Source organism: Chlorocebus sabaeus, chromosome 6 (assembly GCF_047675955.1).
Source record: "Chlorocebus sabaeus isolate Y175 chromosome 6, mChlSab1.0.hap1, whole genome shotgun sequence".
Taxonomy (NCBI): domain Eukaryota; kingdom Metazoa; phylum Chordata; class Mammalia; order Primates; family Cercopithecidae; genus Chlorocebus; species Chlorocebus sabaeus.
This window is the reverse complement of record NC_132909.1, coordinates 58,549,861-58,564,805: the sequence shown is the minus strand read 5'-3', so window position 1 is coordinate 58,564,805 and position 14,945 is coordinate 58,549,861. Positions and strand designations below refer to the sequence as shown.

Genomic DNA, 14,945 nt, shown 5'->3' with positions numbered 1-14,945 from the left:
TCAGGCTGGGCGCGGTGGCTAACACCTGTAATCCCAGCACTTTGGGAGGCCGAGGCAGGTGGCTCACCTGAGGTCAGGAGTTCGTAGACCAGTCTGGCCAACATAGCGAAACTCCATCTCTACTAAAAATACAAAAGTTAGCTGGGTGTGATGGTGCCCATCTGTAGTCCCAGCTACTCGGGAGGCTGAGGCAGGAGAATCACTTGAACCCGGGAGGCAGAGGATGCAGTGAGCTGAGATTGCGCCACTGCACTCCACCCTGGTGAAAGTGAGACTCCATCTCAAAAACAAAACAAAACAAAAATTAGCTGGGTACGGTGGTGCACGCCTGTAATCCCAGCTACTAGGGAGGTTGAGGCAGGGGAATCGCTTGAACCCAGGAGGCAGAGGTTGCAATGACCGGAGATTGCTCCCCTGCACTCCAGCCTGGGCGACAGAGCAAGACTCTCAAAAAAAAAAAAAAAAAGAGGCCAGGCATGATGGCTCATGCCTGTAATCCCAGCACTTTGGGAGGTTGAAGCGGGCAGATCACTTGAGGTCAGGGGTTGGAGACCAGCCTGGCCAAAAAAAAAAATTAGCTGGGCGTAGTGGCAGTCACCTGTAATCCCAGCTACTTGGGAGGCTGAGGCAGGACAATCCCTTGAATCCGGGAGATGGAGGTTGCAGTGAGCTGAGATCGTGCCATTGCACTCCAGCTTGGGCAACAAGAGTAAAACTCTGTCTCGAAAATAAATAAATAAATAACAATTTGGTATTTCATCCATCATGGACTCTTTTGCATTGATTTTTCTATGTTTAAAATGTTGGACTAGCCGGGTGTGGTGACTCATACCTGTATTCCCAGCACTTTGGGAGGTCCAGCCAGGAGGATCATTTAAACCCAGACATTCGAGACCAGCCTGGACAACATAATGACATTCTCGTCTCTACAAAAATAAAAACAAAAAATAAATGCACTAAAATACTTCATTACTGAAGTTTGAACTCCACTTCTACGGGCACTAAGCCACTTGGCTCCAAAGCCAACCAAGGAGCGCTTTGGAGCAGGAGAGGTCCCAGCTGGTGCAGATCCAAGGTTTCCCATGGGTGAGGAGGCAGGATGGGAGGGTGCAAAGACGTGAGGGCTGCCCGATCTCCGAAGAATTTGGGAGCAGGTGTCCCGCTTTTCTCCGCCTGGCGCCCCCAGCCAACTGGGTGCCGAGCCCACGCCCCATCTGCACACCAGGACCCGGATGTGCAGTGCACGGGGCGTCGGGGCCCGTGGAGCGTGCACCACGCGGCGCTGCAAGGCGTCGCACTGCACGCACTGGCGACTGCTGCGGCGGAGCAACCATTCCCTGCCCGACGCCGCCGGGAGTCTGGACACGCACCTGGCGGCCGCAGCGCGCAGGAAGCCACGGCACCTGGTCGCATTGTTGTCATTGCCACCGCCCCCTCCCGCCCTCCCTCCCTAGAGGCAACCCAGCACCGTCCCCACCTGCGCAGGGCTCGTACCCCTTTAAGGAGTCAGACGCCGCCAGGGGTGGGCGTGGTCGCCGTGAGCGAGAGAAGAAGGGTGGGGGGGAAGGGGCCGGTGTAGGGCAGACCTGATTGGCCCGAGGCCCGGGCGGCGGCCGCGCGCGCCTGCGCAGGACGCAACAGCGCGCACGGGCGGCGGGAGGAGCGCGCGCGGGTGCTAATTGGCTCGGGTGGCGGCCCCGCCCGCGAGTGGTGGGCGGTCACGTGACGCGACGGCTGGGGGCTCCCGGCGCGGGGGACGCTGGTGGCCAAGATGGCGGCGGAGCTGGTGGAGGCCAAAGTGAGTGAGCGGCGGCGGCACCGGCCGGGGCAAGTGGGCGAGAGGGCGGGGGCCGGGCCGCGGGTTGAGGTCTGCGCCTTCTGTCCGGGGCCCCACAGCGCGGCCGGCCCGCGGCTCGCCGTCCCGGCCCCCAGACCCCGACCCCAGGTCTCAGGGTGAGGGCGGGGGGCGGGGAGGCCGGGGGCGGGGCCCTCCTGCCTCACCCGGGTCTTCGCTCCGGGGGTCGCTCCCCCGGCTTCAGGCAGGGTCCCCCCCACCCAGCCCGAGCCCTTGGAGTCCCGGTCCCTAAGCGCCAGGCCAGGGCCGCGCCTCCCGGTTGAGGCACCGTTCTCCCGGGCTACGGGACGTGTTGAGCTTCTCGTTGCTCTCTTGGTTCCGAGCCGGGGTCTTTGCTCTTTGGCTGGTGTGTAGGGGGGAGTGTCTGCGCCTCCCCGCCCGCAGGGCTCCCAAGACTGGTATCTGGGTCTCGTCCCCGCCCAACAGGCCAGACTGGGGTTTGCGAGTCTCCGGCTTGGAAGGGTCCCCTGAGTCCCGGAGAGTGTCCTGCCACCGTCCAGGTAGAGGAGTCAGGGCCCTGAGACCACTTCCAAGACACAGCACGTCCTCTTGGGGTCTGGAATCCAGGCTCGGGCTTGAGCCCCTCTTCAGCTCCTGCATTGGTCCCAGAACCCCGCCCCCTTCCCGACACCGTCTCTCACACGCTGGAGTGGGCGCTGGGGGAAGACTGGGCCCCTCCTTTCCCTCCCCATAGGATAGAGTCCTGACCACTTTTCTTCGTCAAAGACTTTCCTTATTCTCCTTTCTTTAAATCTTAAATCCTGAACTGTGCTTTGGTCCTACCTCATTCCCGTTGGGACAGAATCTAAGACTACTAATTCTGTTTCAGGGGGCTCTAAACCTCACCTGTGCAGCATCAGATACTGTCTTCAAACCTTGGCTGCTTCTCTTATTTTCTGTTCTTGAGCGAGTCTACTTTTTAGGTCAGACACCCTCCCTCCCTGCACAGCCCCCAGAATCTTTATGCACCCCAGCTTTGGTTTTTAAGGTCTCCTGTCTTTCTGCCTATTCTCTTATGTTGATCTCTGGAGGGTCCCCATTGGGTCCAAGATTGGCCTCTTTAGAATAACTTCTGCTGCTACTCTTTTATACTACGGATCCTGTGCAGGTCCCATGTTCCATAGATACCATCTCCTAGCTTGGAACCCATTTTAATCCTAGGATTGAGCTCCCAGTATCCGCATTCCAGGGGATGTACCTTCTTGTAGGTGCCTGCCTAAAGCTGAGGGTCTAAAACCCTTAGAAGTGCCCGCAAAACCACGGCTTCCAGGGAGGTTAGGGGACCTCTCCCTCCCCCATCCCCCTTCACGTCTTCCCTCCCCACAGTCCTGACCTGTACATATTTTCTTCTCAGTCCTCTCACATTACCCACTGGGATCTGAAAACACAGCGCTCAGGGCTCTGTGATTACAGCATACACCTCTCTTCGCCTCCCAACCCTGCCCTCTCCCCCGCCCCGCACACACTTCTGTCCCTCTCTAGAGTTTTGAAAAGTGGAGACTCGCCCTGGAGATGTAGAGGCCTGAACTCTGTAAACCCGAGGTGGCAGGCTCTGGGCTTGAAGTGCCCTGGAGTCCTGAAATGTAACCTCCTTTCTGGACTTGGAGCTGTGACCCTGGACTCCCCACCCCCACCCTGGCTGAGGGCAGGGTCTGCACTCTTTTGTACCATCCAGGCCTTGAAATATGATCTGATGAACTTTCCTTGACCCTCTGGTGACTGGGTCCCCCCACCTCAATTAAATCAAGTTGATCCTTCTTTCAGGTTCTCTAAACCGTGAGCTTCCATTCAAGGGGGCCTGGACCCCAGGGAGCCTTCTTTCTTCCTGAGTCCATTGCTGCCCCTCCGAGTACCTTAAATGTCATTGAAACATCCCCTTTTTTACAGGGACCTTCCCCAGCCTGTCATATTCATGGCTGCAGATTCTGTCTTATGGGGGTGCATCACAGACTGCTCGGAGGGATGAATGTTGGGGGCTTGTTGGTGAACTTTGAAATCTGAGACTCTCAGCTTGAGACTTGGAGGCAGGTTTGGGGCAGGGGTGTCTGTGAGCTCCCTGAAATAGTCCGCAGCACACATCTCCACTTTCCTGGAAAGAGGCGCCTTCCTGAGCTTCCCCCAGTGCTCCGAGGGGCCTGTGCTGGAGGAAAGGTTCAGTGCAGCTGCTGTGTTTCGGCTGATGTCTCCCCACGAGACTTCCAGGCAAGCCTGAAGTTGAAACTCTGGAAGCTGCCGGTGCCTGGCGCTGTTTATAAACACAGCTCTGACGGCAGGCAGGTCAGCTCAGAGCCAGGGCAGGAAGTGATCCTGGGGCATTTGGGGCTTCTTCCTGAATTCTTGTCCCCCCCGCATTCCCTCCAGTGTCAAGGGCAGGCTCCTCTGAGGTGGCAGCTGCCGGGAAATCTGAGTCGTGAACATATGGCCGCCTAAGGGGTGTGCTCCGGGAAGTGGGAGCTGGGGCTCCACTGTCCAGCCTGGGCGGGGCGGAGGCTCCCGGGGTGCCAGGATGTCAGCAGGTTCCTGAGCCCACCTGCCTTCGACCAGGCTGCCAGTGTGAAGTGTCCACATGACATCGTCTCTCCCTGCTAAGGCCTTGGGCCACTTCCAGAAGAAACATCTTGTCCGCAAGCCTTTTTGTTTTCTGCACAAGGTAGGAAGTCAGGCCAAGGGAGGTGAGGCATTTTTGTTTTCAAAGTATCACTGACTCTGAGGCCCAGCAGACCACGCAGGTCCCCATAGCTAGTGTGCTGGTGAGTGAGGGTCCCTGGCAGCGGACGGGAACACTCTGGGGAGCCCAGGGCCGAGGGGCCGATGCCAGTCCCATGCATGTACTAGGGAGGCTCTGGGCCAGCCACTTCTCTCTGTGAGCCTCGGTTTCCTCACCTACACGATGGGTGTGGTCATTGTGAAATTAGCGACACAGGCCTCGCTGGTGCCTGGCAGGGAGCAGACGCTGGCATCCTGGTTCTTCACAGTCATGGGGCCGCGCAGCCCTGATATGGGAAGAGGCTGCTCCCGAGGCTCGTAGGGCAGGACTGGGCCACCCACACGTGCGTCCCTGTCGTTTTGAGCCGGGACAGCCTCTCCGTCTTCAGCAGGATCCCGGCCTGGTACAGCTGGAAGGAATCAGAGTTGACAGATGAGGACCCTGCAGTGGCCCCGGCTGCTGCAGCCTTGGTGCTGAAGTGGGCGGCTAGGCTCCTGGCCTCACCCTGGGGCAGCCGGGAGCTGGAAACCCCAGCGCTTCCTGGCACGGAGGCCGCAGTGTAGACACTCCAGTGGGACTGCCTCTGGCTTTGACCCTCAGGGTCTTTCGAGTGGAGTTTGAATGATTTATCGGTTTCTTCGGGTGCCTGCCAGCTTTCCTTACCACCCTTGACGCTTGAGCTTTTTCTCCATTCCTCCTGGAAGTTTCTCTTTCCCACCACATCTCATTCATCCCAGGCCAGCTTCAGGGCTGAGGGTGGGTGGCCCTGAAAGCCTGCCAGCCCATCGTTCGAGGACACCTGGCTTCTGCAGCCTGTTGAGCCCTCTTTCCTGTTCATGGTCCTACCCCTCATGGAGGGGAGGCCACTGCCAGGCTACCCCACATCAAACACTAGGGTCAGCTGGGCTCTCTTGTTTGGTTTGATTTCGCTGGAGAGGCCCTGTGGGGGGATGAGGGCCAGGTCCTGCCAAGCCTCATTCGTCACTTTGGCCCAGGTCCCGCAACAGCCCCTGTGGCTGCTGCCTTCCCCTCGGACCAGTCCCCCAGGGACTCACGGCGATGTCTGGAGATGTATTTGGTTGTCATGAACTGTGGGTGTTTAGCACCCCACAGTGCCCGGGACGGCCCCAGTGTCCACAGGGCCGAGGGGACGAAACCCTGCTGGAATGATGGGTAGATGTTTCGGAGGCCCCCACAGGCCCGGCCCTGTGTTGCTGTCCGGAGGATAGTGTGGCAGCAGGGACCGCCCCTGGCTTCAGAGCCAGGTCTGGGTTTGGATCTTGGCACTGCCACCTCTGAGCCGACAGTTCCTCTTTTGTGACAGAGTTCACGCACCAGCCTAGCAGGGGTGTTTTAAGGATCAGAGTTAAATATATAATCACGTGACCGACTCGGTTCCCGGCAGGTGATTAGTGCTAAGTAAACTGTGGCTACCGTTGGCGAGACCGAAGGGAAAACATATCTGTGGCTGACAAGGGTTGAGCGCCCGCCCAGCCAGTGCTTTATGTCATTATCCTCCCGACGAAGAGACTGAGGGTCAGAGAGGCACTTGGTGTTTGCTGGCAAGGCACTGGCAGAGGCCGTTTACAAGTAAAGCACGATGCCCAGTTCCTGCCATGGGGATGCTTTCAGGCTGAAGACAGGGAAAGAGAACCTAAAATAGAAGGGGGGCCTAGTCAGAGGCGCTTTTGCTGCGTTGGCGATGCTGGGGAAAGTTTGATGAGGAGGAGGGAGGGGCAGGGCTTTGCTGGGAGGGGGCACCGTAGGGGCAGGGCACTCCACCAGCCCCAGCCAAGGGTGGCGCTTCCTGGCGAGTGGGTGTCTCTCACGGCCCCCGCCTCAGGGCCTGGCCTTTGCGGAGTCTCCTGCCTCGCAGCTCTGCCCTCTGAGTTGTGTGTGCTTGCTCCTCCTCAGAACATGGTGATGAGTTTTCGAGTCTCCGACCTTCAGATGCTCCTGGGTTTCGTGGGCCGGAGTAAGAGCGGACTGAAGCACGAGCTCGTCACCAGGGCCCTCCAGCTGGTGCAGTTTGACTGTAGCCCCGAGTTGTTCAAAAAAATCAAGGAGCTGTACGAGACCCGCTACGCCAAGAAGAACTCGGAGCCTGCCCAACAGCCACACCGGCCCCTGGACCCCCTGACCATGCACTCCACCTACGACCGGGCCAGCGCTGTGCCCAGGACTCCGCTGGCAGGCCCCAATATTGACTACCCCGTGCTCTACGGGAAGTACTTAAACGGACTGGGACGGTTGCCCGCCAAGACCCTTAAGCCAGAAGTCCGTCTGGTGAAGCTGCCCTTCTTTAATATGCTGGACGAGCTGCTGAAGCCCACCGAGTTAGGTGAGTGGCCGCCCCTGGGAGGCTGCGACGGGAGGCCTCACCTAGGCCCTGTCGCCCAGTCCAGCCCAGCCACGCAGCCGACCTTGAGTGATGTTCTCTGGCGCGGCCAGGGCGGGGGCCACGGTGGCCAGGGCTGTCCTTCCCTGGAAGCAAAGGGACCATCTTTGATATTGGTCACCCCTTGGTGTGTTACAAGTTACCCTGAAATGGAGCAGTGGGCGTCTGTTAGCTCTCAGGAACCCGCAAGCCACGTTGCGGGGCATTGGGGCTCGGGGGCTCTCATGAGGCTCAGTCAGGCTGGAGCCACGTCATTCGGAGGCTCGACCAGGGCTGGAGCAGCCACTTCCTCATGTGGTGGCTGGCAGGCCACAGCTCCTCACCGGCTTTTGGCCGTAGTCCCCAGGTCCTCACTGTGCGGCCTCCTGCACGGGCTGCCTGGGCTTCCTCAGCCTGGTGGCTCCCTCACCCTAGGGTAGCGAGCGTGTACGTCCAGCTGGGAGCTGGAGCCCTTTTTATGACCCAGCCTCGGACACGCCTTGCCGTCTCCCCCATGGAGTCCATTGCTCACAGACTCTGTGGCGCAGGCAGGGACCGCACCAGGCTGTGACTGCCAGGGCCAAGGGTGACCAGGGTCACCTGGGAACCTGGTTTCCCTGCTTATTCCCCATGGAAAGGGAGCTGGCCAGTGGCATCGGCCTTCCCTCCTTCCCCTAGGCTCTGGTTCCTCGCTGGCAGCCTGCAGGTATGGCCTTGGTCAGCGGGCTCAGGTCACTGCCAGGCTGTGCGCACCAGGCGTGCTGGGGGCTCAGGGTGATCCCAGGCAGAGGAGAGGTGCTGGGCTCCGTGCTTCTCTCTCTCATGTCTTTGTCTGCAAGCACTGACTGAGCAGGAACTGTGTGTCACGACCTCGCAGCCCGCAGCAGTGTGGACAGGCCCCTGGCGCCTCCCAGCAGCCGTGACCATTCAGGCTGCAGGTGGGTATCAAGCCCAGTCTCTGCCTCAACCATAGCCCTGAGCTCAGGGTCGGGGAGGCCAGCGCAGCCCCAGCCCCCAGGGCAGGAAGAGTGTACAGCCTCTGGGACTCCCAGTTAGGGAGCGGAACATCCTGGGCCTTTTGCGGACCTGTGCCCCAAGGCGCTCAGATTTTACCAGGTCCTCTGTGTGCCTGGAGGTCTCTTCTTCCTGCCTCCCTTCCCCTGCCCTCACTCTTTCCTTCGCAGTAAACGTCGCGCAGTAAACGTCGGAGTACAGTAAACGTGGGAGTGCCTGCTGGGTGGGTGCGTGATGGGCACCAGGCATGGATATGCAGCAGGGAACGGGACCAAGGCCGCGAGGTTCAGGAAGCCTCTGCACGCCCCCTCCCACCCTGCTGACCCAGCGACCTGCCTGGTCCCTGCTGTGGCCTGAGGGCTCCTCTCTGGCACGCTTCAGTCCACTGGGTGCCAGCTGGCCCCCCTCCCCTGCCCCGGGAGGCAGGGTCAATGGGGGTGTGGGGAAGGGGAACTGGCCTCCATTCCCCTCCCACCTACAACCCTGGGACTTTGTGAGGTTAGGTTGGAGGGGCTGTGCTTCCAAGTGAGGATGGAGGAGGTGGAGGAGGTAGGAAGATGCTGCCGGTGGTTCCTGAAGCAGCCGAGGCTCCTCCCTCCAGCCTAAGGCTCCGCCTTCCAAGTGAGGCTCCGCCTCTACCTTTTTTCTTTTGCAGGAGGTGTCTAGAGGCAGCCTCCTGGGGAGCAGGTTGGCCCAGCAGCTCCTGTCCTGGGGGACTCGGGGCCTTGGCCTGACTTTCCCGGCCTTTGCTGCCTCATGAGGGAAGTGGTTCCCCTTGGCGGGTTCTTGGGCAGAGCTGGCTATCTCTGAAGCTTGGGCCTTGGGAAGGACCTGCATCACAGGGAGGCTGGGCTTTCCCGGGAGCAGCAGGGCAGGCTTGGTCCAGGGCGGGGGACGGGGCTGACCGTCTTCCTTCCTGCACGGGGACCAGTAGCTCCATCCCACAATGCATCGCTGTGCCCTGAGCCCCCAGGGACCCCGGTCACCTGATCTCCGGGAGAGCCAGCTCCCCTGTCTACACCAGTGTGACTCTGCTGGCGGCTCAGAACAAAGAGGCCAACCCCACCCTGCCTCTACTTCCCACTGGCTCCCTCTCCATCCTAGGCCGCCAGGTGAACCCCCTTTCCTGGATTCCCATGCTCTTGGGGGACCCTCGCCCCAGGGAATGCCTGGGTCCTCAGAGGTTTCCTGGAGCATAGACCCTGGCCCCAAAGCAGTGCTCCCCTTGGTTTCAGGGCCTGAGATGCCATCCCTCCACCCCGACCCTGGGCTGTGTTCCTCCCCAGGTTGCACTCTGTGGTGCTGGCCTTGCGGGGGGCCGCCTCAGGAGGACCCAGTTCCACCGGCTTCCCCCTTGCCCCCGCCTCTGGCTGTGACCCACCGGCCAGCGTGAGGCCCACTGCTCTGGTCTGTTTCCCCGGAATAGCCGCCGGCCGGCTCCAGGATGGAGACTGCGCCAGGCGGACAGGAGCCATAAATCACATGGCGCGGAATGCTGGGCTGGGGGAGGGGGTGACAGAGCTGCAGAGCAGGCTACGGGGGCCTCGGGCCACAGATGATGGGCTCTAGTGGGAGGTACCATGTGTGGGGACGGGGCCGGCGCCCAGAACAGTGCGGAGAATGGCCCAAGGTCACACAGCGGCCTGCCTTCCCTTATTCTGAGCCAACTGGGTCCTGCCTCTGAGCAGAGGCTCTGGCCTGGACCTCGTGAAGGCTGGGGACCCTGTCCTGCCTCTCAGCAAGGAAGCCCACCCCACCCCTTGGAAGCCCGCCCCACCCCTTCCCAGCCTGCACCACCTGGGGAGTCCAGCTAGGGGGCCTGACCCTCCTGTCAGGGTACATGGGAAGAGAGGCTGTCAGGAGATGTGGGGCAGAAGGAAGGACACACGCTGGCCCGGCACAGAGCTGCTCCTCCAGGGCCTCAGCCCACAGCGGGCACCCCGAGGAATCTGCCTGGTTGCCCGCCTGCTGTGCAGAGTGGAGCCCCTGTCACCACAGCTTCAGACGCCCCCAGAGGCAGGAAGCCCTGGCACTAGCCAAGAGCCGCCAGTCGGGCATGTGCTGTGCTGTGCTGTGCTGTGTGTAGGCACACGTGCTCTTCAGTCTCTGAAGCCCTTGGGCGAGCATTGCCCAGGCCACAGCGAGGTAGCATGGTCCCTGCTCAGGTGCCATACAGAAGTGCCAGGTGATGAGCATCTCGTGGCAGGCAGAGGGCTTTCAGGGGCAGCTGTCGGTAGCGGGAGCCATTCACTCTACATTTGTGAGGAGGTAGCAGTCAGGAAGGCTTCCTGGAGGCAGCAGCTTCCAGTCCAGACCTGAGGGTGACTCCCAAGAAGCCAGGCAGAGATGGGGGGCAGGGGAGTGTACTCTGGGCAGAGGGGAGGGGCAGGGGAGTGTACTCCAGGCAGAGGGCAGTGAGGGCAGAGGCCGATGGCCAGAGAGGGCTCATTCACAGGGCTGAATGGAGTCCATTGTGGCCAGAGTGTGGTATGCCCAGGAGGAGGGATGCGGCAGCCTGGGCGCAGGCGGCAGAGGCTGGAACCCGAGAATGGTGGGTCCAGGGAAGGCTGGAAGCTACTCTCCTTTCCCCGAGGGCTGCAGCGCCCCTGAGGTTCTGGTATGATTTTGGGGGTCAGTGAGGAAACTGAGAGGTGCAGGAGGCAAGTGGCCACCTGCCTTCCACAGCCAGGCCTGCTGCCTGCCCAGGCCCACCATCTGTCCGTCTGCACACTGGGAGCCTGGGGGGCACGGGCCATCCTGTGTCACTGTCCCGTGTGTGGGGTGGTCTGACCCACTCGGCCCGCTGGCACTTCCCGTGCCTATGATTGGGGAACAAGGGGACTCCGCCAGCTCTGCCCCAGGTCCAGGCCTTCTGGTTGAGGAGGAGGGATGTGCCCACTGCTACCAGCTGGGGGACTGCTGACAACCACCCCCACATCCCACTGGTCCTTCTCCTGTCCCCTGTGGCCCCTATCCTGCCCAGCCCAGTTCCCCACCTGCCTGCCGGCCACAGCCTCCTGCTCTGCTTCCTGCCCACTGGTCCCCCTGCCATGGCAGCCTGTGAATGTTCTCGCTGATGGGTGGAGCTGTCAGCACTGCCCTCTGTGCCTAGCCAGGGGCACCTGTTCCTCACCCCTCCAGCACAGTGCCCCCGTGTCCCTCATACCTGACTGTGCTGCCTCTACTCTTGATCTGGGGGACCTGGGGTGGGAAATTGGTGCTGGTAGCTCTTAGCTGGACAGGGCAGGTCTGGGAGTTAGAGAACTTGTACGTGCTGGGGAGGGGACAGCCTGGAGGAGGGGGCCAGCACATGGGCCAGCTGGAGGCGGAATGGTCCCATCCGATCAGCTTTTTTTTTTTTTTTTTTTTTTTTTTTTTGAGACAGAGTCTCGCTGTGTCACCCAGGCTGGAGTGCAGTGGCGCGATCTCGGCTCACTGCAAGCTCCGCCTCCCGGGTTTTACGCCATTCTCCTGCCTCAGCCTCCGAGTAGCTGGGACTACAGGCGCCCGCCACCACGCCCGGCTAGTTTTTTGTATTTTTAGTAGAGACGGGGTTTCACGGTGTTAGCCAGGATGGTCTCGATCTCCTGACCTCGTGATCCACCCGCCTCGGCCTCCCAAAGTGCTGGGATTACAGGCTTGAGACACCGCGCCCGGCCCCGATCAGCTTTTTTAAAATTTTTTTATTTTTGAGATGGAGTCTTGCTCTTGTCGCCCAGCCTGGAGTGCAGTGGCACAATCTCGGCTCACTGCAAGCTCCGCCTCCCGGGTTCACACTATTCTCCTGCCTCAGCCTCCTGAGTAGCTGGGACTACAGGGGCCACCACCGCGCCCGGCTAGTTTTTTGTATTTTTCAGTAGAGACGAGGTTTCACTGTGTTAGCCAGGATGGTCTCGATCTCCTGACCTCGTGATCCACCCGCCTTGGCCTCCCAAAGTGCTGGGATTACAGGCGTGAGCCACCGTGCCCGGCCCCGATCAGCCTTTTAGAATCTCCCTGTGTTTCGTTTCTATTTACACTTGCACAATGATGCGCCTGTCCTAGAAAACTGGAGTCAACAGCAGAGCAGCCCGGCTGGCGTCCTGCTGCCCAAGCGGGCCGCTTCGGCGCAGCGGGCCGTGCTTGCCGCCTTCCCCCTTTGCCTGTGTGATTGTAGGAGCGTGTGGCTGTCCTGGCTGCTGTTTTATAACCACCCCCCATGCTGTGAGCATCTGCTCCTGGCGTTAAATATTCATGTCAGCGGCATCTCACGAGGCTCCCTGGCAGCCTTGGGTGGAGCCAGCGGCTGGGCCCTTCTTGTTGGGCCCTCGGATTGGGCCCATGGGCTGCTTTGCATGCCCGGGCTGGATGGCCTTGCTGAGCACCTTATCCCAGAGCCGGCTCTGCCTGGCAGGGCCCAGCCTTGCACCTGGCCGCAAAGGTGCATCTATTTCAGCAGCGCCTGTGCCTTGGTCCTGTGGCCCGCGGGTGCCGGGCAGCCCACGAAACCATCTCCCCCTCGGGGAACTTCGTGCTTCAGTGGCCCAACAAGAGGGAGCAGCAGAGTGATACAGGGAAACTGAGTCGATCCTTGGAGGGAGAAGGTTTGGAGAAAAGCGGGGCGAGGGGGTGCAGTTTTTAAATGAGGTGCTCAGGGAAGCCTTTCTTTCTGGTTACATTTGTGTGAAGACAAATATAGGGCCATGAGGCTGGTCGGGAGAGGAAGGTTCCAGAAAAGGGAATGGCGTGTGCAGAGTCCCTGAGGCAGCATGGCTGGTAGGGCCCAAGCAGGAGGCCAGGGTGGTGGCCGTGTGTGTGCCGGGGTGGGTGTGGCCCTGAACAGGGGTGCTGAGGGCCAGGGGTCTCCTGCAGAGCCAGCCCAGGGAGCAGGCTCTGGCTGCTGAGACCAGCAGAGCTGGGGGCAGGTGTCCGCATCGGGTGGCATTTGAAAGCAGAACTGACAGGACCGGCTGGGGGAGTGGATGTTTGTAGGACGGCAGAGACAGGGGCTGCGTGGATGCCATCTGGGTTTCTGGCCCCAAACAGCTGACCCTGAGGGCAGAAGAGAAGGTTTGCGGTAGCTCCTCTTCCTGAGGGCCAGCCACAGCCCCTTCCCCAGCAGAGGGGGGCCAGGTGTTTGGGGGGATCCGTGAGCGGCCTGGGGCGAGTGGCACAGCAGAGCCGTCAGAGCACAGGGCATCTCCCAGGCCCCCAGCAGAGAAGCACAGCCTGGCCTCCCCCAGAGGGAGCCTCCCAGGGCAGGGAACCCTCCCAGGGCAGGGACCCCAAAGTTTTGGTCTTCAGTGACTGGGCCCTTTCTGCCCCAGGCACGGGCTTGCTGCCTACTGGGGACCCACCTTCCTCCCCTAATTCCTCCTGAGACACTGAGGGGTGGAGTATCCGTGTTTTCACCTCTGACCCAGCCTGGAAGCTCAAGGCCCAGCTCAGGTGTCGGCTCCTGCCCTGAACCATTGCTCCCCAGCGCTTGGGACAGATCTGGGTGTGTCTACAGGTGGCCTGTGTGCCCCACCCTCCCAATTAGGCGGCCTTCCTCAGGGGCCCAGCTGGGCATCCACAGCCCATCACCTCTGCAGACTGGCTGTGCCCTCAGCACATAAACGGGAAGAGGCTGTGGCACTGTGGCCCTTGTGGCAATGCCACTGCTGCAGTAGCCCCCTCTTCCTGAGGGCCAGCCACAGACCCGGCACCGGTTCCCGAAGAAACGGGTCAGCATGGGCCGGACATGCAGGCTCAGGCCACAGAGGCCCTGGCAGGGCTGGGATCCGAGCCCAGGCAGTCTGTTCTTTTTTTTTTTTTCTGAGACAGAGTCTGGCTCTGTGGCCCAGGCTGGAGTGCAGTGGTACAAGTTCGGCTCACTGCAAGCTACACCTCCTGGGTTCAAGCCATTCTGCCTTAGCTTCCCGAGTAGCTGGGCTTCCCGTGAGCCACCCATGAGCCACCACGCCCAGCCGGCAGTCTGAGCTTCTGACCCTAAAGCAGATGTACTTTTTACATCGTTACCTCTTCTCATGGGTTTTAATTGAGAAAGTTCCAAGACGGTGCTGGCAGTTGAGGTCTGATCCCATGGCTCCGGTTCTTGTAAAGGCCCTGTCATAGGTGCAGGCCACACCGCTGTGTGCGCTGCCGTCCTGGGAGCACCTTTCCAGGACTGGGCAGTCTCCTGCTCATAACACAGAGAGTGTGGCCTGCGAAGCTGATGAACTCCAGCTTTTACCGGGGGCAGTTCGCCGTCCTTGTTCTAAAGGGCTTGCCCGCCATGTTGTCTCCTGGCCACTCCAAGGCTGCCATTGTGGCCAGATTCTCCCCCACGCTCCTTTGATATTTTTTTACACTTATAGACAGATAGGCATTTACTCAGATTCCTTCCCTCCGTTTTCATTACACAAGCGATGGCAGGGCATGCAAGCCGCTCAGCGTTTTTGATTTACGTCTAAATATATTTTTTAACGTAGACGTAGTCTTGCTGTGTTGCCCAGGCTGGTCTCAAACTTCTGAGCCCAAGCAATCCTCTCGCCTCAGTCTCCTGCGTCGCAGGGATGACAGCTGCACACCAGCACACCTGGCTCAGGCTCATTTAAAAATGGCTTTTTAGAGACAAGGTCTCACTGTGTTACCCAGGCTGGTCTCCAACTACTGTGCTAAAGCGATCCTCCTACCTTGGCCTCCTGAAGTGCTGGGATTCCAGGCATGAACCGCCGTACCCAGCCTGCAAGTCTCTGAATGCATGTTTTCATTTACTGAAGGAAAATACTTCGGAGTGGGATTCCCGGGTGCTGGGGTAGGTCTGTGCTTACCTTTATAAGGGCAGTTTCCCGAAGTGATTGTACTGTCTTAAAACCCCACCAGCAGAGAGTTTGCTCTACACCCTCGCCACCTCGTAGAGTTGCCAGTCTTTTCATTTTAGCCATGCTAGTGGATGTGTAGAGAGGTATTTTACTTTATTTTACCTCATTTTATTTTATTGATACGGAGCCTCACTCTGTCACCCAGGC

At 60.0% G+C, this 14,945-nt stretch overlaps 1 protein-coding gene across 2 annotated transcripts in view; it reads left to right on the top strand.

Moving 5' to 3' along the window:
- The first annotated feature begins 1,675 nt into the window (after window positions 1-1,675).
- PIAS4 (protein inhibitor of activated STAT 4) overlaps window positions 1,676-14,945 on the top strand; it is a 30,242-nt gene continuing 16,972 nt past the window's right edge. The window contains exons 1-2 of one of the 2 annotated variants that reach the window (XM_037994594.2): window positions 1,676-1,798; window positions 6,477-6,903. In XM_037994594.2, the coding sequence (XP_037850522.1) occupies window positions 1,772-1,798; window positions 6,477-6,903 (454 nt within the window). In that variant the 5' untranslated portion in view covers window positions 1,676-1,771. Of the gene's footprint in view, window positions 1,799-4,231; window positions 4,506-6,476; window positions 6,904-14,945 lie in introns of those variants that run through there. The other variant, XM_037994593.2, reaches the window with a different exon arrangement.